General features: G+C 44.5%; 1 protein-coding gene across 7 annotated transcripts in view; it reads left to right on the top strand.

The window, feature by feature from the left end:
* The window catches only part of pigl (phosphatidylinositol glycan anchor biosynthesis, class L), a 168,209-nt gene that overhangs the window by 77,708 nt on the left and 63,491 nt on the right, over positions 1–27,010 (top strand). For 5 of the 7 annotated variants that reach the window (XR_011883116.1, XR_011883115.1, XM_072242914.1 and 2 more), the window contains exon 4: positions 11,510–11,577. Coding sequence is in view for 5 of the 7 variants with exons in the window: in XM_072242914.1 (XP_072099015.1) it covers positions 11,510–11,577 (68 nt within the window). In the remaining 2 variants the exon portion in view is untranslated. Of the gene's footprint in view, positions 1–11,509; positions 11,578–21,729; positions 21,762–27,010 lie in introns of all 7 variants that reach the window. The other 2 variants (XM_072242915.1, XM_072242916.1) reach the window with 1 other exon arrangement.

The following is a 27,010-nucleotide window of genomic DNA, read 5'->3' as shown; positions in this document are numbered from 1 at the left end:
TCTCTTTCACAAATGCTGATTCACTGGCTAAGTTCTTCCAGCATTTTGTTTTTTGTTTAAGGAAGAAAGTCAATAGGCCTTCTGGAAATGCAGCTGAGTTCATTGTAGGAAATGAAGAGGAGGAGGAGGAGCTCAGAAAGACAAGGGAGGTGCCAGAGAACTGGAGAATGGCAAATGTCATCCAGGAAGTAGTGCACAGATATTTCCAGAAAACCAAAGCCTGTCAGTTCAACCTCAGTGCTGGAGAACCTTCTAGAAAATAATAAGCTGAGGGGAAAAACAGCAGTTAATAAAACAGGGCTGTAACAGATTATTTTTAAAGGTCAATATGTGACCAACCTTATAGAATATTTTGATGTGTTTTCAAAAAAGGAAAATGTATATAGCAGGGAATCTAATAGCTGCAGTCTCCTAGATTTGGAGAGATTTATTGGTCTTGAGGGCTAACAGTGACAATGTTGGAAAATGTATATAAAATTTATAAAGCAGAAAGCAATGTAAGTGGTTGTTTGCTGACTGGAGTGTGGTAGGTGGTATGAGGCTTGAAATGACTTTTACATGCAGTAACGAGTTAGACATGAACGAGCAGCACTATGTTTGGAAGTGTGGTAATTCGTCAGAAGAGCAGTAACAGGACTGTAAGGGATACAGATAGATTGGCAGATTAAGACAAATAACAAAATAAATCTTACTACAAAGATCATGATATTGTTTGCTGGAATGAGACTGTAGATTTAGTTGCTAATAACAGCAGCAGTATGGTGAAAGAATAGTTAGTAAACAGTGGCACGGTGTACAAGAATAGATACGTAATGTTAAACTGTAAAATTACTGGTGTACTGCATCAAATTCTGGTCACCCAACTGCGAAAGCAGGGAGGGGGAGAGAGCACAGTGGAAGAAGAGAGGAAGGGAACAATGTAAGGAGAGAGGGAGAGAGCGACAGAAGGAGGGGGTGAGAGAGAACTGAAGGGGAGCTGTTCCCAACAGCACAAAATACTCTGTAGATGCTGGGGTCAAGGCAACACTCGCAACACGCTGGAGGAACTCAGCAGGTCGGGCAGCATCTGTGGAAAAGATCGGTTGAGGTTTCAGGCTGGAACCCTTCGTCAGGACTGAAGAGGGAAGGGGCAGAGGCCCTATAAAGAAGGTGGGGGGAGGGTGGGAAGGAGAAGGCTGGTAGGTTCCAGGTGAAAAACCAGTAAGGGGAAAGATAAAGGGGTGGGAGAGGGAAGCAGGGAGGTGATAGGCAGGAAAACTGAAGAAAGAATAGGGGAAAACACAATGGGTAGTAGAAGGAGGCGGAACCAAGAGGGAGGTGGTAGGCAGCTGGAGGAGGGGGCAGAGAGAAATAGGGATAGGGGAAGGGAGGGTGAGGGAATTATACTTTATTAGGAGTTTGAAGAGATTTGGCATGTCAACAAATACACTCAAAAACTTCAATAGTTGTACTGTGGAGAGCATTCTGACAGGCTGTATCACTGTCTGGTATGGAGGGGCTACTGCACAGGACCGAAAGAAGCTGCAGAAGGTTGTAAATCTAGTCGGCTCCATCTTGGGTACTAGCCTACATAGTACCCAGGACATCTTCAAGGAGCAGTGTCTCAGAAAGGCAGCGTCCATTACTAAGGACCTCCAGCACCCAGGGCATGCCCTTTTCTCACTGTTACCATCAGGTAGGAAATATAGAAGCCTGAAGGCACACACTCAGCGATTCAGGAACAGCTTCTCTGTCATCCAGTTCCTAAATGGACATTGAAGCTTTGGACACTGCCTCACTTTTTTTAATATACAGTATTATAGTTTTCACACATTTTTCAAAAATCTATTCAATACACGTAATTGATTTACTTAAGCAACACACATCAAAGTTGCTGGTGAACGCAGCAGGCCAGGCAGCATCTGTAGGAAGAGGTGCAGTCGACGTTTCAGGCCGAGACCCTTCGTCAGGACTAACTGAAGGAAGAGTGAGTAAGGGATTTGAAAGTTGGAGGGGGAGGGGGAGATCCAAAATGATAGGAGAAGACAGGAGGTGGGGGGATAGAGCCAAGAGCTGGACAGGTGATAGGCAAAAGGGGATACGAGAGGATCATGGGACAGGAGGTCCGGGAAGAAAGACAAGGGGGGGGGACCCAGAGGATGGGCAAGAGGTATATTCAGAGGGACAGAGGGAGAAAAAGGAGAGTGAGAGAAAGAATGTGCACATAAAAATGAGTAGCAGATGGGGTACAAGGGGGAGGTGAGGCATTAGCGGAAGTTAGAGAAGTCGATTGAAATTACTGGAAATTGGAGAATTCTATGTTCATACCAAGGGGCTGGAGACTACCTAGACGGTATATGAGGTGTTGCTCCTCCAACCTGAGTTTAGCCTCACCATGGCAGTAGAGGAGGCCATCTATGGATATCTCTGAATGGGAGTGGGAAGCAGAGTTGAAGTGGGTGGCTACTGGGAGATCCCGTTTGTTGTGGCGAACGGAGCGGAGGTGCTCGACGAAGCGATCCCCCAATCTGCATCGGGTATGAACATAGAATTCTCCAACTTCCGGTAATTTCCTCCCCCTCCATTCCTCTATCCCTATGTCACTCTGCCCCCTCCCCCAGCTGCCTATCACCTCCCTCATGGTTCCGCCTCCTTCTACTACCCATTGTGTTTTCCCCTATTCCTTCTTCACCTTTCCTGCCTATCACCTCCCTGCCTCCCCTCCCCCAGCCCTTTATCTTTCCCCTTACTGGTTTTTCACCTGGAACCTACCAGCCTTCTCCTTCACCCTCCCCCCACCTTCTTTATAGGGCCTCTGCCCCTTCCCTCTTCAGTCCTGACGAAGGGCTCCGGCCCGAAACGTCAACTGATCATTTCCACGGATGCTGCCCGACCTGCTGAGTTCCTCCAGCGTGTTGTGAATCTTGTTCCCAAAATCAGATAGTTCAGAGGGCGGGTCACAAATTTAAAATTCTGGGCAAAAGGTATAAAGAGATGTGCAGGGTAATTATAAAAGTTAAAAGTAACTTTATTATCAAAGTACATATTTCAACATATACAACCATGTGATTCATTTTCTTGCAGGTAAACTCAATAAATTCATATAGAATAATAACCATAATAGAATCAATGAAAGTCTGCACTAAATGAGTGCAACAGTGTGCAAAAAAACAACAAACTGCAAATACAAAAGAAAGAAATAATAATTATAAATAAATAAGCAATAAATATCGAGAATATGAGATGAAGAGTCCTTGAAAGTGAATCCATAGGTTGTGGGAACATTTCAGTGATGAGCAAGTGAAGTTGAGTGAAGTTATCCCCTTTGGTTCAAGAGCTTGATGGTTGAGGGGTAATAACTGTTCCTGAACCAGGTGATGGAGTCCTGAGGATCCTGTACCTTCTTCCTAATGGCAGCAGTGAGAAGACAGCATGACCTGAGTAGTTGGGGTCCCTGATGATGGATGCTGCTTTCTTGCGACATGCTCTGTGTAGATGTGCTCAATGGTGGGGAGGACTTTACCCGTGATGGACTGGGCTGTAACCACTACTTTTTATAGGACATTGTTAGTTCCATACCAGGCTGTGATGCAGCCAGTCAATATACTCTCCACCACACATCTTTAGAAGATTGTCAAAGTTTTAGATGTCATGCCAAATCTTTGCAGACTCCTCAGGAACTAGAGGTGCTGCCATGCTTTCTTCATAATTGCACTTACATGCTGGGCCCAGAACAGGTCTTCTGAAATGACAACACCACGGAATTTAAAGGTGTTAATCCTTTCCACTTCTGATCCTCCAATGAAAACTGGCTCATGGACCTTTGCTTTCCTCCTCCTGAAGTCAATAATTAGCTCCTTGATCTTGCTGACATTAAGTAAAGGCTTGTTGTTGTGGCACCACTCAAGTTGGAATTTCCATCTCTCTTCTATATACTGATTTGTCACTGCCTTCGATTCAGCCTATGACAGTAGTCTCGTCAACAAACTTGAAAATGGCATTGGAGCTTTGCTTCACCTCACAGTCATAGGTGTAAAGCGAACAGTGCAGGAAATCCTTAACTAGGTTAAGCGTTAAAAAGAGCTAAAGAATAAGCTGAAACCCATCATGTGTAAGGCAAGTGAAAATAGTCAGTTAGAGTTTTTGAGAAATAATTGGATTGGTTTTTCAGACAGACATTTGCAGGAAAGAGATTATAGAGTGGAACTAATACACTATGTTCCTGGGACCTGGGGTAGAATTAACAGAGCAAGAAGCTGCTCTCTGTACCAATCAAAAAAAGTAAGAAGAAAATCAACAAACTGTAGATCTTAATTTTTAAAAAATAGTTTTGATGTAAAAATGGTTGTGAGGTATTTGAGTGCCTGGAATATATACATCATGTTAAGCGTACAGTGTAAAAACACAGATTAACAGAAATTTCTGGAAATACTTGAGTCAGATAGGATCTGTGGAAGAGAAACAAAGTTAATGTTTTTTGAACCCTTTGATCAGAATAACTGAACCCTGACTCAGCTAATGAGTCAGGGCCGAGTCATTGCCATTTTCTATTCTTTATGAAATACACCAGATACCTTGCATAATTTGTGTCTGAATTCTTTCTGTGAACAGTACACTAAAATTAACTCCCATACACGTGGATTCTGTTTACAGAACTGTCTATGTTACTATGAGAACATACATACATACTGGATGTGTCACACAATGTATAACCAGTTTGCATTAGCACTTCTCTGTATTCTCTTGTATTTATGAGTATATTTGATATTTGTGCTCTAGAAAAACACTGACTCATTATTTGAACCTCTGTTCCAAAAAGCTTGGGGAGCTCTCATTCTCTGAGGTGAAGCTGGATAACGTTCCCCAACAATTCCATTCACAGCATCCTACAGCTATATCCGAACACCCTTTGCCAACTCTTCTACTTTTCTTACAATTGGTATGCAAATCTTCATGGTCACTTCAACTGATCAGAAGTAAGATACCAGGGTACAGGAAATTGGAGCAAAAATAGCCCATTGGCTTCCTGGAGCTGCTGCACCATTCTACCTCAGCACCATTTCATGACACTATTAAGGAAATCATGAGATATAATAATAATCAGAAGGCTCTAATTTGTTAATATATACTACATCCTGAAGGAACTTGGCAAGTCAGGCTGAATCTATGGAGGGATGCTGAGATACATCCAAGGATGCACTGGGACATATCATCAGTAATGGGGTCATTGAGTGTTTTGGGTCTTTCAGTATTAGACACTCTCACCCAGGTGACCCAGCCAGGGTTGATCAGGCCAAATAAACAGTTCACATTTTGGTGTGTTCTCTGGATTTCCAGCATCTGTAGAATCTCTTGTAATAAGAGTCATAGAAAAGTACGGCACAGAAACAGGCCCTTTGGCCCACCTAGTTTGTGCCAAACCATTTAAACTGCCTCCTCCCATTGACCTGCACTGGGTCCATGGCCCTCCATACTCCAAGCATCCGTGTTCCTATCCAACTTCTCTTAAGCGTTGAAATCGAGGTTGCATGCACAACTTGTGCTGGCAGCTCGTTCCACACTCTTATGACCCTCTGAGTGAAGAGGTTTCCCCTCATGTTCCCCTTAAACTTTTCACCTTTCACCCTTAACCCTTAACCTGTTACCTCTGGTTGTAGTCCCACCTGACCTCAGTGGAAAAAGCGTGCTTGTATTTACCCTATCTATACCCCTCATAATTTTGTATACCTCTGTCAAATCTCCTCTCTATCTTCTACCTTCCAAGCAATAACGACCTAGCCTATTCACTCTTTCCATATAACTCAGGTATTCCGGACCCACAAACATCCAGGTGCATTTTCTCTGTACTCTTTCAACCTTATTTACATCTTTCCTGTAAGTCAGTGGCCAAAACTGCACACAATACTCCAAATTAGGCCTCAACAATGTCTTATACAACTTTCAAATTGAATTGAATTGACTTTATTTCTTACATCCTTCACAGATATGAGGAGTGAAAATCTTTATGTCTCCGCCTAAATGTACAATTTATAGTAATTTATAACAAATAGTATGTACAACAGGACAGTCAGAATAACAGAAATACAGTTGTATCAGCATGAATTAATCAGTCTGATGGTTTGGTGGAAGAAGCTGTCCCAGAGCCTGTTGTTCCTGCAGTACCATTTCCCGGATGGTAGCAGCTGGAACAGTTTGTATTTGGGGTGACTCGGGTCCCTAATAATTGCTCGGGCCCTTTTTACACAGCTGTCTTTATAAGCGTCCTGAATAGTGGGAAGTTCACATCTACAGATTCGCTGGGCTGTCCACACCACTCTCTGCAGAGCCCCGTTATTGAGGAAAGTACAGTTCCCATACCAGGCAGTGATGCAGCCAGTCAGGATGCTCTCAATTATGCCCCTGTAGAAAGTTCTTCGGATTAGGGGGCCCATACCAAACTTTTTCAACCATCTGAGGTGAAAGAGGCATTGCTGTGCTTTTCTCACCACACAGCTGGTATGTACAGACCACGTGAGATCCTCGGTGATGTGTATGCCGAGGAACTTAAAGCTGTTCAACCCCAGATCCATTAATGTCAATAGAGGTTAGCCTGTCTCCATTCCTCCTCTAGTCCACAACCAGCTCCTTTGTTTTTGCGACATTGAGGGAGAGGTTCTTTTCTTGACACCACTATGTCAGGGTGATGACTTCTTCTCTGTAGGCTGCCTTGTTATTATTTGAGATTAGACCAATCAATGTAGTATCATCAGCAAATTTAATTAGCAGATTGGAGCTGTGGGTGGCGACACAGTTATGGGTATACAGAGAGTAAAGGAGGGGGCCTAGGACACAGCCATGAGGGGCACCTGTGTTGACAGTCAGAAGGGCAGAGGTGAGGGAGCCCACTCTTACCACCTGCTGGCGATCTGACTGAAAGTCCAGGATCCAGCTCCACGAGGCAGGGTGAAGGCCAAGGACACTGAGCTTCTTGTTGAGCCTGGAAGGAATTATGGTGCTGAATGCTGAACTGTAGTCCAAGAACAGCATTCTCACCAAGCATCCTTCTTCTCCAGATGTGTAAGGACGGTGTGTAGAGCTGTCACTATTGCGTCATCTGTCGTCATCTATCTGAGGTAGGCGAATTGTAGAGGGTCCAGTGTGGGTGGTAGCATGCTGCAGATGTAGTCCTTGGCCAGCCTCTCAAAGCATTTGCTTATTATTGAAGTGAGTGCTACATAACATACTTTGATTTATGAAGGCCAATGTGTCAAAAGCGTTCTTTATGACCCTATCTACCTGTGACGCTACTTTCAATGAACTATAGACCTGTATTGCCAGATCCCTTTGTTCTACAACACTCCTCAGTGCTCTACCTTTCATTATGTAAGACCTACCTTGGTTGTTCTTACCAAAGTACAACACCTCACACTTTTCTGTATTAAATTCCATCTGCCATTTTTCCATCTGGTTCAGATCTTGCTGCAAGCCATGATAACCTTCCATGCTGTTCACTACACTCCCAATCTTGGTGTCATCTGCAAATTTGCTGATCCAGTTAACCACATTATCATCCAGATCATTGATACAGATAACAAACAACAATGGACCCTGCACTGACCCCTGTGTCACTCCACTAGGAATGGTTACTTCGAATGCCGGGCTTTAGATGTTTCAGAAAGGACAGGGAGGGAAGCAAAAGAGGTGGAGGCATGGCACTGTTGATCAGAGGTGTCACGGCTGCAGAAAAGGAGGAAGTAATGGAGGGATTGTCTGCGGAGTCTCTGTGGGTGGAAGTTAGGAACAGGAAGGGGTCAATAACTCTACTGGGTGTTTTTTTTATAAACCACCCAATAGTAACAGGGACATCAGCAGATAGGGAGACAGATTCTGGAAAGATGTAATAAAAACAGGGTTGTTGTGGTGGGAGATTTTAATTTCACAAATATCAATTGTCTTCTCCCTCGAGCAAGGAGTTTAGATGGGGTGGAGTTTATTAGGTGTGTTCAGGAAGGTTTCTTGACACAGTATGTAGATAAGCCTACAAGAGGAGAGGCTGTACTTGATCTGGTATTGGGAAATGAACCTCGTCAGTTGTCAGATCTCTGAGTGGGAGAGCATTTTGAAGATAGTGATCACAATTCTATCTCCTTTACCATAGCATTGGAGAGGGATAGGAACAGACAAGTTAGGAAAGTGTTTAATTAAAGTAAGGGGAAATATGAGGCGATCAGGCAGGAACTTGGAAGCATAAACTGGAAACAGATGTTCTCAGAGAAACTTATGGAAGAAATATGGCAAATGTTCAAGGGATAGTTGCGTGGAGTTCTGTATAGGTACATTCCAATGAGACAGGGAAAGGATGGTAAGGTACAGGAATCGTGGTGTACAAAGGCTATTGTAAATCTAGTCAAGAAGAAAAGAAGAGCTTACGAAAAGTTCAAAAAACTAGGTGATGATAGAGATCTAGAAGATTATAAGGCTAGCAGGAAGGAGCTTAAGAATGAAATTAGGAGAGCCAGAAGGGGCCATGAGAAGGCCATGGTGGACAGGATTAAGGAAAACCCCAAGGCATTCTACCAGTATGTGAAGAGCAAGAGGATAAGACATGAGAGAATAGGACCAATCAAGTGTGACAGTGGAAAGGTGTGTATGGAACTGGAGGAGATAGCAGAGGTACTTAATGAATACTTTGCTTCAGTATTCACTACGGAAAAGGATCTTGGCGATTGTAGGGATGACTTACAGCAGACTGAAAAGCTTGAGCATGTAGATATTAAGGAAGAGGATGTATTAGAGCTTTTGGACAGCATCATTTAGATAAGTCACCGGGACCAGACAAGGTGTACCCCATGCTACTGTGGGAGGTGAGGGAGGAGATTGCTGAGCCTCTGGCGATGATCTTTGCATCATCAATGTGGAGGGGAGAGGTTCCGGGGGTTTGGAAGGTTGCAGATGTTGTTCCCTTATTCAAGAAAGGGAGTGGGCCGAAGGGCCTGTACTGTGCTGTACTGTTCTATGTTCTATGTAGGGATAGTCCAGGAATTTATAGACCAGTGAGTCTTACTTCAGTGGTTGGTAAGTTGATGGAGAAGATCCTGAGAGGCAGGATCTATGAAAATTTGCAGAGGCATAATATAATTAGAAATAGTCAGTATGGCTTTGTTAAAGGCAAGCCATGCCTTACGAGCCTGATTGAATTTATTGAGGATGTAACTAAACACATTGATGAAGGTAGAGCAATAGATCTAGTGGATATGGATTTCAGCAAGGCTTTTGATAAGGTGCCCCATGCAAGGCTTATTGAGAAATTAAGGAGGCATGGGATCCAAAGGGACATTTTTTGTGGATCCAGAACTGGCTTGCCCACAGAAGTCAACGAGTGGTTGTAGACGGGTCATATTCTGCATGGAGGTTGGTGACCAGTGGTGTACCTCAGGGATCTGTTCTGGGACCCCTGCTCTTCATGATTTTTATAAATGACCTGGATGAGGAAGTGTAGGGATGGGTTAGTAAATTTGCTGAGGAAACAAAGGTTGGGGGTGTTGTAGATATTGTGGAGGGCTGTTAAGATAGAGGCAGGAAAGTTGTTTCTACTGGTAGGTGAAACGCAAACTAGGGGACATAGCCTCAAGATTCGGGGGAGTAGTTTTAGGATGGAGATGAGGAGGAACTGCTTTTCCTAGGGAGTGGTGCTTCTATGAAATTTTCTGCCTGATGAAGAAGTGGAGGCTACCTCAGTAAATATATTTGAGACAAAATTGGATAGTTTTTTGCATAGTGGGGGAATTGTGTTATGGGGAAAAGGCAGGTGGGTGGAGATGAGTCCATATCAGCCATGATCTTATTGAATGGAGGAGCAGGCTCGATGTGCCAGGTGGTCTACTCCTGCTCCTATTTCTTATGTTCCTATAAACCATTAATATACAGCATAAACTAAGTGGTCCCAACATATACCTCTTTGGAACACCACTAGTCACTGGCAGCCAACCAGAATAGGATCCTTTTATTCCCACTCACTGCCTCCTACCAATCAGCCAATGCTCTAACCATGCCAGTAGCTTTCCTGTAATATCATGGGCTCTTATCTTGGTACCTTGTCAAGGGGTTTCTGAAAGTCCAAATATACAACATCCTCTCCATCACTTATCTATCCTACTTGTAATCTCCTCAAAGAATTGCAATAGGTTCATCAGCATGGTTTCTGTGAAGGGAAATCTTGCCTGACAAATCTGTTGGAATTCTTTGAGGAAGCAACCAGCAGGGTGGACATGGGAAAGGCAGCGGATGTCATTTACTTGCATTTTCAGAATGCATTTGATGAGATGCCACACCTGAGGCTGCTTAACAAGATAAGATCCTGTGGCGTTATAGGAAAGGTACTGGCATGGATAGTGGAATGGCTGACAGGCAGGAGGCAGCGAGAGAGAATAAAAGGGGCCTTTTATGGTTGGCTGCCGGTAGGTAGTGCTGTTCCTCAGGGGTCTGTATTGGGACTGCTACTTTTCACATTGTTTGTCAATGATTTTTAGATAATGGAATGGATGGCTTTGGTGAGCCCTCACTTGAGTATTGTGAACAGTTTTGGGCTCCTCATCTAAGAAAAAGTGTGTTGGCATTAGAGAGTGTTCAGAGGAGGTTCACAAGGATGATGCCGGGAATGAAGGGGTTATTACACAAGGAAAGTTTGATGGTTCTGGATCTGTACTCGTTGGTATTTAGATGGATGAGGGCGATCTCATTGAAACCTTGCAAATGTTGAAAGGTCTAGACAGAGTAGATATGGAAAAGATGTTTCCCATGGTGGGGGAGTCTAGGACAAGAGGGCACAGCCTCAGGATAGAGGGGTGTCCATTTAAAACAGAAATCTGGAGAAATTTCTTTAGCCAGAGGGTGGTGAATTTGTGTGGAATTTGTTACCACAGGCAGCTGTAGAGGCCAGGTCACTGGGTGTATTTAAGGCAGAACTTGATATGTTCTTGATTGGACATGCCATCAAAGGTTAGGGGAAGGAGGCCAGGAGTGGGGCTAAGGAGGGGAAAAAAGGATCGGTCATGATTAAATGGTGGAACAGACTTGATGAGCAAATAGCCTAATTCTACTTATATATTTTATGGTCTTATGGTCTAAGTTTCAGGGGAACATGAAGGGAAATGTTTTCACTCAGAGGGATGTGAAAGAGTGGAATGAGCTGCCAGTACAAGTGGTGCATGCGAGCCCAATTTCAACGTTTAAGTGAAGTTTAGACAGGTACATGGACAGTAAGAATATGGAAGTCTGTAATCCAAGTGCAGGTCATTGGGAGTAGGCAGCTTAAATGTTTTCAGGATGGACTAGGTAGGCCAAAAGGTCTGTTTCTGTTCTGTACTTCTCTATGACTCTATAATATACATAGTATTGATTCCCACATCCCTTCATGGAACCTCATCCACCCTGTATCTCACTACATCTGCACCCCCAACTCACTTCCACACAAACATTTTAGGGGTTTATCTGTATCAAGCAATGATAAGGTGACAGGTGGTGAAATGTCTTTGCCTTCATTCTCTTGCAGGTGATGACGTTTGATAAAGATGGAGTGAGTGGACATGCCAATCACACTTCTGTTTACTATGCTGTCAGGTAACTTCTCTGTCATTTATCCTCATATGAACCGAAAATTTGTGATCCAAGAAAGGCCTTTCTTCCCTTTCTTGTGTCAAAAATATTCAGTTCATAAATGTCCATAAGTAAGCTTAACTGATTTCTGAAGAGAGAATTAATAATACTGACAGTTGTATAAACTAGAAACAGAAAAGAGAAATTTCAAAACAATCAACAGAAAAGGGCCTCAGTCTAGAAAGAAAACATAATAAAGTTATGCAACCAGTCATTTCTCAAGAATAAAGTGCAGCTTGTCCGATTGTGTAAAGTAAACTAGCTTGCCCACAGAAGGCAAAGAGTGGATGTAGACGGGTTATATTCTGCGTGGAGCTCGGTGACCAGTGGTGTGCCTCAGGGATCTGTTCTGGGACCCTTACTCTTTGTGATTTTTATAAATGACCTGGATGAGGAAGTGGAGGGATGGGTTAGTAAGTTTGCTGATGACACAAAGGTTGGGGGTGTTGTGGATAGTGTGGAGGGCTGTCAGAGGTTGCAGCGGGACATTGATAGGATGCAAAACTGGGCTGAGAAGTGGCAGATGGAGTTCAACCCAGATAAGTGTGAAGTGGTTCGTTTTGGTAGGTCAAGTATGATGGCAGAATATAGTACTGTATTAATGGTAAGACTCTTGGCAGTGTGGAGAATCAGAGGGATCTTGAGGTCCGAGTCCATAGGACGCTCAAAGCAGCTGCGCAGATTGAATGTGGTTAAGAAGGCATACGGTGTATTGGCCTTCATCAATTGTGGAATTGAATTTAGGAGCTGAGAGGTAATGTTGCAGCTATATAGGACCGCGGTCAGTCCCCACTTGGAGTACTGTGCTCAGTTCTGGTCGCCCCACTACAGGAAGGATGAGGAAACCTTAGAAAGGGTGCAGAGGAGATTTACAAGGATGTTGCCTGGATTGGGGAGCATGTCTTATGAGAATAGGTTGAGTGAACTCGGCCTTTTCTCCTTGGAGCAACAGAGGATGAAAGGTGACCTGATAGAGGTGTACAAGATGATGAGAGGCATTGATCGTGTGGATAGTCAGAGGCTTTTTCCCAGGGCTGAAATGGCTGCCACAAGAGGGCACAGGTTTAAGGTGCTGGGGGGTAGGTACCGAGGAGATGTCAGGGGTAAGTTTTTTACTCAGAGAGTGGTGAGTGCGTGGAATGGGCTGCCGGCACCAGTGGTGGATGTGGATACAATAGGGTCTTTTAAGAGAGTAAGCCATTTGTAAAAGGCTTCTTGTGTTTAGCCAAAAGGTGACTTACACAAAATGATGCTTCAATAGCAGCCTTATTTTGAGCAGCATGTTTTGTGAAAAACGTTTGCTGGGCCTTCAACCCTGATTTCAGCTCCTCAACTTTCCTGGCACGAATTGCACTCTTTGGGGGGTAGGTGTCTTTAAATTTCTGGTGGTTGGTTTTGTGGTGCTGCTCTAGATTCCCCCTTTTAGTCAGTGCTTATGTTTGGTGGCACAACATACATACACACTTGTCTTTCACCAAGGTAAATAGAAATTCCTCTTCCCATTCTGGATGGAATTTGTACGTTTTCGCCTTCTTTCATGGAGCCTCCACCATGCTATCAGGATATCACGAGTGAGTGCCATATATTGATGTTTGCAACAGTCTGTACTCTTATGCAGTGGTCTCCAACCTCTGGGCCATGAAGAATGCAGCGGTACAGTGGTGACTGGAATGCACCCAGCATATCTTTAAGAAAAAAAGCGGAAATAAACAAGCTAATTAATTATGTAAATGTCAGCCCAGATCAGAGGCGACGCAATCGGCAATTGCCTCTGATCTGGGCCGACATTTACGAGCTGGGCGGCACCTAATTAATTAGTTTGTTCATTTCAGCTTTTTTTCTTAAAGATGTGTTGGGTGCGTTCTGACTACTGCTGTACTGCTGCATTCTTCGCAGCCCGGTGGTTGGGGACCACTGCGTATCTAATTTAATTGGTCATTTTGATGCAGCACAAGCTACACTGAAAATGCAGTGCATGGTGGGGGCACTACACACATGCGCCCTGGGCAGAAAGAACGGAACTAAAACCCTGCAACCCAGAAACAATCTCTCTTTACAAACAGCTTTGTAGCAAAAGTATTGCTATATTACCATTATCCTAATTAGTATTACTTATTTTTATAATGCTCACATTACAACAGTACTTGTGTATTTATTTTTGATTTTTTTCGGGATCTACTGGGAAAGTCTGAAAGATCGACCGGTCGATCGCAATCGACGGGTTGGCGACCCCTATTCTAGAGGAACTCAAAAGGTCAAACAGCATTTATTGCTGATATTTCAGCTCTAACCATGAAAGTTACCAAGTAGGTAGTCAAGTGTCTTTTTCCCAAGGAAAAGCTGTCAAAGACTAGAGGGCTTAGTTTTAATTGATTTTTATTTAAAGATACAGGATGCAACAGGCCTTCCAGCCCATTCAGCCACACTGCCCAGAAACCCACCTATTTAACACGAGGCTAATCACAGGACAATTTACATTGATCAATTAACTTACTAACCCGTACGTCTTTGGATTGTGGGAGGAAATCAGAGCGTTCAGAGGAAATGCACATGTTCACAGAGAGGAGATACGGTACAAATTCATTCAGAATCAGAATCAGGTTTATTATAACTGGCATGTGTCGTGAAACCTGTTAGCAGCAGCAGTTCAATGCAATACATAATATAGGTTGAGATTTTTGTTTGGAGAAAGGCTAACTTTGAGGAGATGCGAAAGGATTTAGAAGGAGTGGATTGGGACAATTTGTTTTATGGGAAGGATGTAATAGAGAAATGGTGGTCATTTAAAGGTGCAATTTTGAGGGTACAGAATCTTTATGTTACTGTTAGGAAACTTGGTTTGGAAAAAGAGAGATCTACAATAAATATAAGCAGCTTGGAGTAAATGAGGTGCTCGAGGAATATAAAGAATGTAAAAAGAATCTTAAGAAAGAAATTAGAAAAGCTAAAAGAAGATATGAGGTTGCTTTGGCAAGTAAGGTGAAAATAAATCCTAAGGGTTTCTACAGTTATATTAATAGCAAAAGGATAGTGAGGGATAAAATTGGTCCCTTAGAGAATCAGAGTGGATGGCTATGTGCGGAGCCAAAAGAGATGGGGGAGATTTTGAACAATTTCTTTTCTTCAGTATTCACTAAGGAGAAGGATATTGAATTGTGTCAGGTAAGGGAAACAAGTAGGGTAGTTATGGAAACTATGATGATTAAAGAAGAGGAAGTACTGGAGCTCTTAAGGAATATAGAAGTGGATAAGTCTCCGTGTCCTGACAGGATATTCCCTGGGACCTTGAGGGAAGTTAGTGTGGAAATAGCAGGGGCTCTGACAGAAATATTTCAAACGTCATTAGAAACGGGGATGGTGCCGGAGGATTGGCGTATTGCTCATGTTGTTCCATTGTTTAAAAAGGGTTCTAAGAGTAAACCTAGTAATTATCGGCCTGTGAGTTTGACGTCAGTGGTGGGTAAATTGATTGAAAGTTTTGACTTCAGTGGTGGGTAAATTGATTGAAAGTTTTGACGTCAGTGGTAGGTAAATTGATTGAAAGTATTCTTAGAGATGGTATATGTAATTATCTGGATAGACAGGGTCTGATTAGGAACAGTCAACATGGATTTGTGTGTGGAAGGTCATGTTTGCCAAATCTTTTTGAATTTTTTGAAGAGGTTACTAGGAAAGTTGACGAGGGTAAAGCAGTGGATGTTGTCTATATGGACTTCAGTAAGGCCTTTGACAAGGTTCCACACGGAAGGTTAGTTAGGAAGGTTCAATCGTTAGGTATTAATATTGAAGTAGAAAAATGGATTCAGCAGTGGCTGGATGGGAGATGCCAGAGAGTAGTGGTGGATAACTGTTTGTCAGATTGGAGGCCGGTGTCTAGTGGTGTGCCTCAGGGATCTGTACTGGGCCCATTGTTGTTTGTCATATATATTAATGATCTGGATGATAGGGTGGTAAATTGGATTAGTAAATATGCAGATGATACTAAGATAGGTGGAGTTATGGATAATGAAGTAGGTTTTCAAAGCTTGCAGAGAGATTTAAGCCAGTTAGAAGAGTGGGCTGAAAGATGGCAGATGGAGTTTAATGCTGATAAATGTGAGGTACTACATTTTGGCAGAAGTAATCAAAATGGGACATACATGGTAAATGGTATGGCATTGAAGAATGCAGTAGAACAGAGGGATCTGGGAATAATGGTGCATAGTTCCCTGAAGGTGGAATCTCATGTGGATAGGGTGGTGAAGAAAGCTTTTGGTATGCTGGCCTTTATAGATCAGAGCATTGAGTATAGGAGTTGCGATGTAATGTTGAAATTGTACAAGGCATTGGGTAAGGCCAAATTTAGAGTATTGTGTACAGTTCTGGTCACTGAATTATAGGAAAGATGTCAACAAAATTGAGAGAGTACAGAGAAGATTTACCAGAATGATACCTGGGTTTCATCTCCTAAGTTACAGAGAAAGGTTGAACAAGTTGGGTCTTTATTCTTTGGAACGTAGAAGGTTGAGGGGAGGACTTGATAGAAGTATTTAAAATTATGAGGGGGATAGATAGAGTTGGCGTGGATAGGCTTTTTCCATTGAGAGTTGGGGAGATTCAAACAAGAGGATATGAGTTGAGAGTTAAAGGGCAAAAGTTCAGGGGTAACATGAGGGGGAACTTCTTTACTCACAGAGTGGTAGCTGTGTGGAACGAGCTTCCAGCAGAAGTGGTTGAGGCAGGTTCGATGTTGTCATTTAAAGTTAAATTGGATAGCTATATGGACAGGAAGGGAATGGAGGGTTATGGGCTGAGTGCAGGTCGGTGGGACTAGGTGAGACTAAGAGTTCAGCATGGACTAGAAGGGCCGAGATGGCCTTTTTCCGGGCTGTAATTGTTATATGGTTATATAGAAGAAAAAACAAAATAAAATAATAACAATAAATAAATAAGTAGATCAGTTACAGTATATGTATATTGAACAGATTAAAAATCGTGCAAAAACAGAAATTATATTAAAAAAGTGAGGTAGTGTCCAAGGGTTCAATGTCCATTTAGGAATCAGATGGCAGAGGGGAAGGAGCTGTTCCTGAATCGCTGAGTGTGTGCCTTCAGGCTTCTGTACCTCCTACCTGATGGTAACAGTGAGAAAAGGGCATGCCCTGGGTGCTGGAGGTCCTTAATAATGGATGCTGCCTTTCTGAGACACTGCTTCTTGAAGATGGCCTGGGTACTTTGTAGGCTAGTACCCAAGATGGAGCTGACTAGATTTACAACCCTGTGCAGCTTCTTTCGGTCCTGTGCAGTAGCCCCTCCATACCAGACAGTGATACAGCCTGTCAGAATGCTCTCCACAGTACAACTATAGAAGTTTTTCAGTGTATTTGTTGACATAACAAATATCTTCAAAACCCCTAATGAAGTTTAGTCACTGTCTTGCCTTCTTTATAACTGCATCGAGGAGTTACAGAGGATGGTGGAATTGAACTCCAAACTCCTACGGCCCCAGCTATAAAACACTGCCAGGGGAAGTGTGGTGGGTGTCTGGAACACACTGCTAGGGGAAGTGGGAAGCATTTACACAGCCACGTGGGATGGCAGGAATGAAGGGATATGGATGAGATACAAACAGATGGTATTAGTTTGGATTGGCATCATGGTCGGCACTGATGTAGTGGAACAAAGATACTGTCCCTGTACTGTTCTATTCTATCTTCACTGTTCAATTACTTCAATTAGTTGGAAAGTTAAAGGGAAGTACCACAATAAGTAAGAGGAACTCCACTATGCATAATTCTCCAATCACTGAAATCAACCGCTTTCTTTCGATTTGAATTAATCAACATTTTCTTTTGATTCCGAATAGCTTTATCATAGGAGTTGTGATTCTTATGGAGGAAATATATTTTTATCAGTCTGGAAATGGAAGTTGAGAAATTACTGCATGTTGTCATTGTATAAGTCGTTGCTGAGACCACACCTGGAGTACTGTGCATAGATTTGTTCACCCTGTTTCAAGAAAGGTGTGGTTAATCTGGGAGAAGATGGCGGCACGACGGCAGCACGCGCAGCCACTTCGGTGATGATGTCTGTTATCTGTCAAGTAGGGGACCGTGCACAATTCTGATTTGATGGAGACGGACGTGAGAGCACAGAGGAACATCTGGAAAACTTCTGAAATGTCTGCTTCGCTGCGGCTGCTACTGTGTGGTAACTGGAATCTCTGGAGCTGAAGGCCCCGAAATCCTCGGCTTTGTGTGTTTCAGCAGCCGGGGAGAGGTCGAAGGCGCTCAGCAGAGGATGGCGCTCGGGAGGCTGTATCGGAGAGGCTGGTTGGAAGCTCGAAGTTTTCGGACGGATGGACTCAGGGTTGGCTGTGGTCGGCTGCTTCCAAGGTATCGGCAAGTTGACGGTGCCTGGAGGTTTATGGCAGGGAGTTTCTCCCTTTTGCCGCCTGCTATCGGGGACTCGGGAGTCGATCGACTCGGGGACTTTGAGACTATTTTTACCGTGCCCATGGTTTGTTCTTCTTCAAATTATGGTATTGCTTTGCACTGCTGTAACTATATGTTATAATTATGTGGCTCTGTCAGTGTTAGTCTTTGGTCTGTCCTGTTTTCTGTGATATCACAAAGAGAAACATTGTATCATTTCTTAATGCATGTATGCATTTCTAAATGACAATAAAAGAGGACTGAGTGTTTTCATAATCTAATCTAATCTGGAAAAAGTGAAGCAAAGATTTACAAGGATGTTCCCAGGACTGGGCACCTGAGTTGTGTGGAGAGGTTGGCCAGGTAGGTCTGCCTTCTGTAGACTGTAGGAGAAAGAGGAGTGACCTTAGATTTATAAAATCATGAGGGGCATGGATAAGGTCTTTCCTCTAGGGTAGGGAAGTTCAAAATGATAGGGCATAGGTTTAAGGTGAGAGGGAAGAGATTTAAAAGGGACTTGAGAGGCAAATTTTTCACACAGAGGGTGGTGAGTATATGGAATGAGCTGCTGGGGTAAATGGCTGAGGCAGGTACAAGAGTATCATTTAAGAAGCACTTGGGGGAATGGGGTTTCGAGGCATATGGGCTGAACAGTGGAAATTGGAACTAGATGGGTGGGCACCATTGTCAGCTTGGTCTGGTTGGGCTGAAGGGCTTGTATCCATGCAGTATTTTATGTGGCACAGGGAAAGGCCACTTCAGTCCAACTACCATATGCTGATTCTGTACTGTATTTGAATCTCCTTCCCATACCTAGATCTAGCAATGTCAGAAGAGATCCCTCCATTCTCCATCGTATGCTTTCCCAGCCTTCTCTGCAAAGCATCTGCAGCACGCTTCACCCATTCCCTTTCCATGTCCTTGCTTCTCATTGGTAAAAAAAAAATTACACTTGGGATTGTGGAGTTTTTAGGTTGCAGTGTTATTTATTGGTTATATTTTCTACATTGAGATTCAGCACAGTAACAGGACCTTCCAGCTCAGTGAGCCTGCACCACCCTATTACACTCATTTGACCAATTAGCCTAGCAACACACTTGTTTTTTGAATGTGTGAGGAAACTGGAGTAGTTGGACAAACACATGGTCAGGAGTTATATTGATGGCCTCTAGTTATGTTTTTCCCCAGCAGTGGAAATGTTTTCTCTGCATCAATTTCATCAAACCATTCTATTTTAAGTAACCACATTGTCACCTATCATTGTTTTTTTTAAAGTGAGTTTGTACATCCTTTCCTGATAAGATGCGATCTCTGGTTGTTCACCTTCCCCTTTCAAAACATCCTGTACATGCTTGGAGGCATCCTTGATCCTAGCAGCAGAGAGGTAACATACACCTGGAGTCCCACTCTCAGACGTAGAAACGCCAATGACTGCCCCGGAATTTCAAGGCCCCTGTCAATACTGCTCACCTAGACACAGACCTTACCCGCTTGTACATCAGAGCCAGTTATGGTGACACTGATCTGATGTCATAAGAGTCTTACAGTACAGAAACAGGCCTCTTGGTCCAATTGGTTCTTACTGACCACTGCATCCTCCCTGCTAGTTCCAGTTGCCTGCCTTCAGCCCATAAACCTCCAAGACCCTCCTTTCCAGGTACCTGTCCAAATGTTGAAATTGTACCCGCCTTAACCACTTCCTCTGACAGCTTGCCTGGGTGCTCACTACCCTCGTGTAAAGAAGTGACCTCTCAACTCTCTTTTAAATCTCTCCCTTTTCATCTTGTATTCGTTCCTTCTAGTTCTGGACTCACCCACACCGGGAAAAAGACTGATCATCCACCGTATCCATACTCCTGGTGATTTAATAAACTTCGATGAGGTCACCCCTCATCCTACACTCCAGGGAATGGAGATCCAATGTGACCAACCTCTCCCTGTAACTCAGCCCCTGCACTCCAGGCAGCATCTTTGTAAGCCTCTTCTGAACATAGAAACATAGAAACTTACAGCACATTATAGGTCCTTCAGTCCACAATGTTGTGCGGACCATGTAACCTACTCTAGAAACTGCCTAGGATTTCCCTACCGCATAGCCCTCTATTTTTATAAGCTCCATGTACCTATCTAAGAGGCTCTTAAAAGACCCCATTGTACCTGCTTCCACCACTACCGCCGGCAGTGCATTCCATGCACCTATCACTCTCTGTGTGAAAAGCTTACCCCTGACATCCTCTTGGTACCTATTTCCAAGCACCTTAAAACTATTCCCCCTCGTGTTAGCCATTTCAGCCCTGGGAAAAAGCCTCTGACTATCCACACGATCAATGCCCCTCATCATCTTATACACCTCTTTCAAGTCACCCCTCATCCTCCGTTGCTCCAAGGAGAAAAGGCCAAGTTCACTCAACCTATTCTCATAAAGTATGCCCTCCAATCCAGGGAACATCCTTGTAAATCTCCTCTGCACTCTTTCTATAGTATCCGCATCCTTCCTGTAGTAATGTGACCAGAACTGAATCCAGTACTCCAAGTGGGGTCTGACCAAGGTCTTATATAGCTGTAACATTACCTCACTGCTCTTGAACTCAATCCCACGGTTGATGAGTGCCAACACACCATATGCCTTCTGAACCTTCTTCACCTTGACAATGTATTTCCTGTGAGGGTGAACGACATTCTACAGAATACTCCAAGTGCAGCCTCACTAACGACTTTTATAGCTACAATCTAATGACCCTGCTCTTCCACTCGATGCCCTGACTGATGAAGGCCAGCATGCTAAACGTCTTCTCCTCCCTGTCTGCTTTCAGTGAACTCTGCACTTGTACTCCCAGGTCCAGAGCACTCATCAGTGCCCTGTGATTCACTCTGTAAGTCCTGCCCTGGCTTTCCATGAGGTCTGGGGCTGGGTCAGGCCTTGGCAATTTACCCACCTTAATGCACTTCAAGTTTGCAAATACCTCCTTCCTTGTAATATGCATATATTCCAAGACCTTACTACTTACTACTCTTTGGCCTCAATGATATTCTCCTGAGTAAAAAAATGAAGCGGAATGGACATTAAAGATCTTGACCATCTCCTCCAAGTAATGCTGTTTCTATTCTCCGAAAAGTCATTTCCCCCCCAACACTCCACAAAGTGGTATGCATTTCACAGAGTGGAATAACCACGGAAGACTTCTGCATTACCTGCTTGCCCCTCCCGGCGGTCACCCATCGATCTGGCCACCGCAGGGAAGGTCCTATCTGTGATATTTTCTGCCTCCTCGCTGCTTCACCAACTGAACTCTGTGGTCTGAGTGGAGCTGCAGCTTGAAACACTACTTGCAAATATAGTCATGAGTAGCCTTGACACTGTCTCCTTTAAGTGGGCAAGGTCTCTCAAGGAACATTTAAACCCTTCTGCTCAGTAGAAATATTTATGATCCTTTGTTGGTAGATTAGTTAGCCACCTAATGTGTAGGTGCTCTTTTAACCTGCTGCCACTGTGGGCTGTAATTATGTTGCCTTTGGAAGAAACATTTCTGATCTCCACCACCCTCTGTACTTGTAGAAAACAACGGATGGTGTAGTACAATGGATAAAGCAATACCAGGGAGGGAGCATTTGTTTCATGGAACCTGGATACAAACAATGTACTGAATATTCACTTCCTGCTCTGTAGAATTCTAATTCCATTGTGTCTGCTGTATGTTCACAGGAGACTTTGCTCAGAGAGGAAACTGCCCAATGGTAAGAGTAATTATTGTCTTTAGTAAGCTTCTGCAAGTAAACCTACATTATCGTGTAATTCTTAGATATTTGCTGTTAAAACTATACTTCAGTGAGTAAAAAATTACATATTATTTCCCTGAGGAATTACTACCAAATTGCATTGATGACAACACTAATCTTGACCTTGGACTTTTCTCCAGCTAATCACATCTCCCATTTTTCTCAAACTAGAGGAGAAGTTAAATCCAAATCAAATGTTTTGGTTTGATTTTTCAATCTAATTTGTCGCTGTTCACCATATAAATGTCAAAGGAGTTCTCTAGAAAATGATTTATAAAGGACACTTTTCAGTTTTTCCTGAAAGTGCAAATAAGACCATAAGACAAAGGAGCAGAAGTCGGCCATTCGGCCCATCGAGTCTGCTCCACCATTTTATCATGAGCTGATCCATTCTCCCATTTAGTCCCACTCCTCTGCCTTCTCACCACAACCTTTGATGCCCTGGCAACTCAGATACCTATCAATCTTTGCCTTAAATACACCCAATGACTTGGCCTCCACTGCAGCCCATAGCAAAAAATTCCATAGATTCACCACCCTCTGACTAAAAAAATTTCTTCTTATTTCTGTTCTGAATGGGTGCCCTTCAATCCTTAAGTCATGCCCTCTCGTACTAGACTCACCTATCATGGGAAACAACTTTGCCACATCCACTCTGTCCATGCCTTTCAACATTCGAAATGTTTCTATGAGGTCTCCACTCATTCTTCTAAACTCCAAGGAATACACTCCAAGAGCAGACAAACGTTGCTCATATGTTAACCCTCTCATTCCCGGAATCATTCTATTGAATCTTCTCTGTAACCTCTCCAATGTCAGCACACCCTTTCTTAAGTAAAGAGACCAAAACTGCTCACAGTACTCCAAGTGAGGTCTCACCAGCGCCTTATAGAGCCTCAACATCACTTCCCTGCTCCTATACTCTATTCCTCTAGAAATGAATGCCAACATTGCATTTGCCTTCTTCACTACCAACTCAGCCTGGAGGTTAACCTTAAGGGTATCCTGTACGAGGTCTCCCAAGTCCCGTTGCATCTCAGAACTTTGAATCCTTTCCCCATTTAAATAATAGTCTGCCCATTTATTTCTTCTGCCAAAATGCATAACCATACACTTTCCAACATTGTATTTCATTTGCCACTTCTTTGTCTATTCTTCCAATCTATCCAAGTCTCTCTGCAGACTCTCCCGTTTCCTCAGCACTACCGGCCCCTCCACCTGTCTTCGTATCGTCAGCAAACTTAGCCACAAAGCCATCTATTCCATAATCCAAATCGTTGATGTACAATGTAAAAAGAAGTGGCCCCAACACGGACCCCTGTGGAACACCACTGGTAACCGGCAGCCAACCAGAATAGGATCCCTTTATTCCCACTCTCTGTTTCCTGCCAATCAGCCAACTCTCTATCCTATTCCATGGGCTCTTATTTTGTTAGGTAGCCTCATGTGTGGCACCTTGTCAAAGGCCTTCTGAAAATCCAAATCTACAACATCCACTGCCCCCCCCCCCCCAGCCACCCTCAGGGTTGCTCGGCTTGCTGTCGTCTAGGGAAACAGCCTCGGCCCCGCCAAACTGGGTAATAGTTTGTGTGGATGCTGTGTGAGGTACCCCACCCCACCCAAATAACAGACAATACACCAGATATGATTAAATGACTTACAGTTTATAGATATTACTGGAACTATATAATTAAGAGAGAATAAAATATAAAAGGAAAATAAAAGGCACCGCACTTATCAAAGTTCAATCTGTTCGTGCACAAAACAGTTGGCGCTCAAGGACCTTCTTCTTCACCCTGCGGCCCCTCGGACCACCTCGACCGGCCTCCTGGGACCAACAACGGTGGTCAACCAGACGCTCCACACGAGTCCATCTCCGTCTCCTCGCTGAACGCCCTCCTTGGGGTCCGACTCTGTTAGCGGACATCACAGCACCTCGTCCATCCTCTGTCTTGCTCTCCCGCCTTCTCCCCCAAAACCCCGCGCATACAGTATCTTCAAATACACCAAAACTATAACAACTATCCCAATTGGTTAATAGCATCCTCTTATCACACTTTAAACCAAAACAAGCTGCTAGCGCAAACTTTCTCAGTGTTTAACGCAACAAAGCCGCATTCCCCAGATTAACATAACGAAGACGCCATTTTAATTAGCCTCCGCAGTAATGTAAAAGTCGAAACCCCCTTACACTCTCCCCCCACCAAATCAAGTCATGTCCTCATGACTTCTAAATAACTCGCCACCCAGTCCTGCAGACACACAACACACACATGCACAGAGTGACAGTGCTCCCCAAACAGTGGACCTTACTCCCGTCCCACGGGCGCTACATAGGCCAACCTATCTGGGAGCTTCTTAACCCTCCAACACCTCCCTACCCCCTCACCTAAACCCAAAAGGCTCAGACACTACTAGGGATACCTCGGGCCTGCTTGCCAACCCCTTTCTCACTCAGGCCACCACTACAGCTCGGAGCCCCCTGTCCCGTGTCCAGGGCGCCGCCTCTCCTCTTTCCTGATCCTGCCTGACTCAGTAGGAGAAGGGCCAAAGGTCTCTTCCTCAATCACGGGGAAGTTAGTGAAAGGCAGCATGTACCACATGTGCAGCACATCATCCTTCGAATCCGTATCCTTCCTCATTCCCTCGATCGGTAGCTGCTGTTTAAGTTTCTCCAAACTGAAACATTTAGCCGGGGCTACCCCTTCAGCCTCCTCGGGAGTGTAGTCAAACTCCCCTCCCTGGGCTCTCAGTTTTCTGTTGACTTTAGTCAGAACACTTCCTTGATCTTCCCCAACTTGTAAGTCTTCCAATCTTTTCTGAATCAACGTCTTGAGTTTCTGCTTCGAAGGTGGGTCATTGTTTCTTCTCGCTGGATTAATTCATCGGTACATGACCGCAGTGTGGTGCAAATCCCCTCTCTTCCCTGTGTCTCATTCAGATTGACGACCTGGGTTTCCATCCCCCGGTCCACCACCGTCTATCCCAACACCAGGAAGTTCAACTGGTACGTTGGGTCATTCTTCTCACATTGCACCAAACTCTTCTGGCCAAAAACTCCTCCACATTTGACACTTTGCTTCGGTCGCCCGGGCTCAGGTACTCGCCTCGCCTCATAGTCCCCCCCAGGCGAATCCAAGCTCTAGGCGGTCATCCACATATGTCAAAACTCCACACACCTTCACTTCCCTCGTGGTCTTCCTCATGCCCCGTGGGAAGGATGCGGGGGCTCCGGATATGCCCTTGGGCATCTTTTCGGATCGGAAGAATCCTAGGGAACTAGTAACGGCCGTCTTCAGCTCAACAGCCGCACTCCTCGGGATCTGGCAACATCCACCCCTCAGATGCAGCACATTAAACCACGTCGCATAATCCACACACACGCTGCCTCCATCTTTCACGGCGCCAGGATCCCATTGCTGTGACCTCTCTCCCACTGAGGTGTCTTCAGCGGTCAACTCCCCTCCCTCGTGGTAGTTCGGAGCATCTACTAAGAGGGTCTCACCCTCAGCTACTTTCCCCAAGCCGTACCACCGCTGGGTCTCGTTTAAATTCGGTATCAGCTCAAGGCAGCTACACACGTCCTCAGAAGCAACTCGACATGCTGGGTGCCCAGACAATGCCTCCATGAACTCTAGGGTCATTAACCAATCATTGTCTTCTAGGTAACTACTGCCACTAGTACCCAAAGTCTCCGGTTGTCAAGGGTAAATGCTTCAGACACCGGTTGTAAAACGAACTGTACAACAATTTGACCTGCGCCCCGGGGTCGAGGATGGCTTTCACATCGCTTCCCTCTATCTGTAACGACACCCTGGGGCGTGGTCCCTCTAAGCCTTCGGGAATAGGGTCTTCTCCTTTCGGAAGTACATTGGTACATTGCTGGGAACGTGCTTCCCCAGAGACCCCAAACAGTTCCCCCACTGGGCCTCCACTAAGTTTCCCGACACCTCTCTGATCAGCTGAACAACTGAAGGAGGGGCTGATCCACTGAAATGATCCCCCTGGCACTGCAAGCAATTTAGCCGCCCTCCTAGCCAGAGAAGACACACTGAAAACTTTCCCCCCTCTTTCAAATAACTGACAGCTGTCACTACGATGTAAGTGAACCTGACAGCTCTAACATCGTCACCAGCCCGCCTACTCAAACTTTCAACCAATCCCTGTCGCTCTCCCTCAACCGAGCACTGCCACTCATCTAACAACTGAGAGATCCGCTCCACCCGCGTCTCACACGTCTCCACCCCTCTTGGGGTGGACACTATCCCAAACGCCAGGTGGAGCCTACCAGAGCTAGAACATTTATTCACAGACCCTACCTCCAAATCAGACCACTCTTTCCTCTCTCTCCCAACCGCATGGACAGCCCCGAGTGCCACCTCCAACTCGTCAATGCCAGCCTGAACTCGAACAAAGACCGCACCCACAATGCATACAGCAATCACCGCAAATAACCCACAGAGACACACATTACAGATTTAAACAGGGCACCCACACAGCATACCAGCACACTCAATCCCGGACAAGCCCCACAATGTAGCCCCCCCCCCCCGGCCACCCTCAGGGTCGCTCGGCTCGCTGTCGTCTAGGGAAACAGCCTCGGCCCTGCCAAACTGGGTAATAGTTTGTGTGGATGCTGTGTGACGTACCCCACCCCGCCCAAATAACAGACAATACACCAGATACGATTAAATGATTTACAGTTTATAGATATTACTGGAACTATATAATTAAGAGAGAATAAAATATAAAAGGAAAATAAAAGGCACCGCACTTATCAAAGTTCCATCTCTTCGTGCACAAAACAGTTGGAGCTCAAGGACCTTCCTCTTCACCCTGCGACCCCCTTGGACCACTCCGACTGGCGGCCTGGGACCAACAATGGTGGTCGACCAGACGCTCCACACGAGTCCGTCTCCATCTCCTCGCCGAACGCCCTCCTCTTCAAATACACCAAAACTATAACAACTATCCCAATTGGTTAATAGCACCCTCTATTCACACTGTAGCTGCTAGCCCAAACTTTCTCAGCGTTTAACACAACAAAGCCGCATTCCCCAGATTAACATAACAAAGACGCCATTTTAATTCGCCTCCGCAGTAACATAAAAGTCAAAACCCCCTTACATTTTCTTGAAAAAGCTTTTAGTATCCTCTTTGATATTATTTGCCATTCAGTTCAATATCAAAGTGGAATATGACCTCTC

Source organism: Mobula birostris, chromosome 25 (assembly GCF_030028105.1).
Source record: "Mobula birostris isolate sMobBir1 chromosome 25, sMobBir1.hap1, whole genome shotgun sequence".
NCBI lineage: Eukaryota > Metazoa > Chordata > Chondrichthyes > Myliobatiformes > Myliobatidae > Mobula > Mobula birostris.
This window is presented reverse-complemented; position numbering and strand designations above follow the sequence as displayed.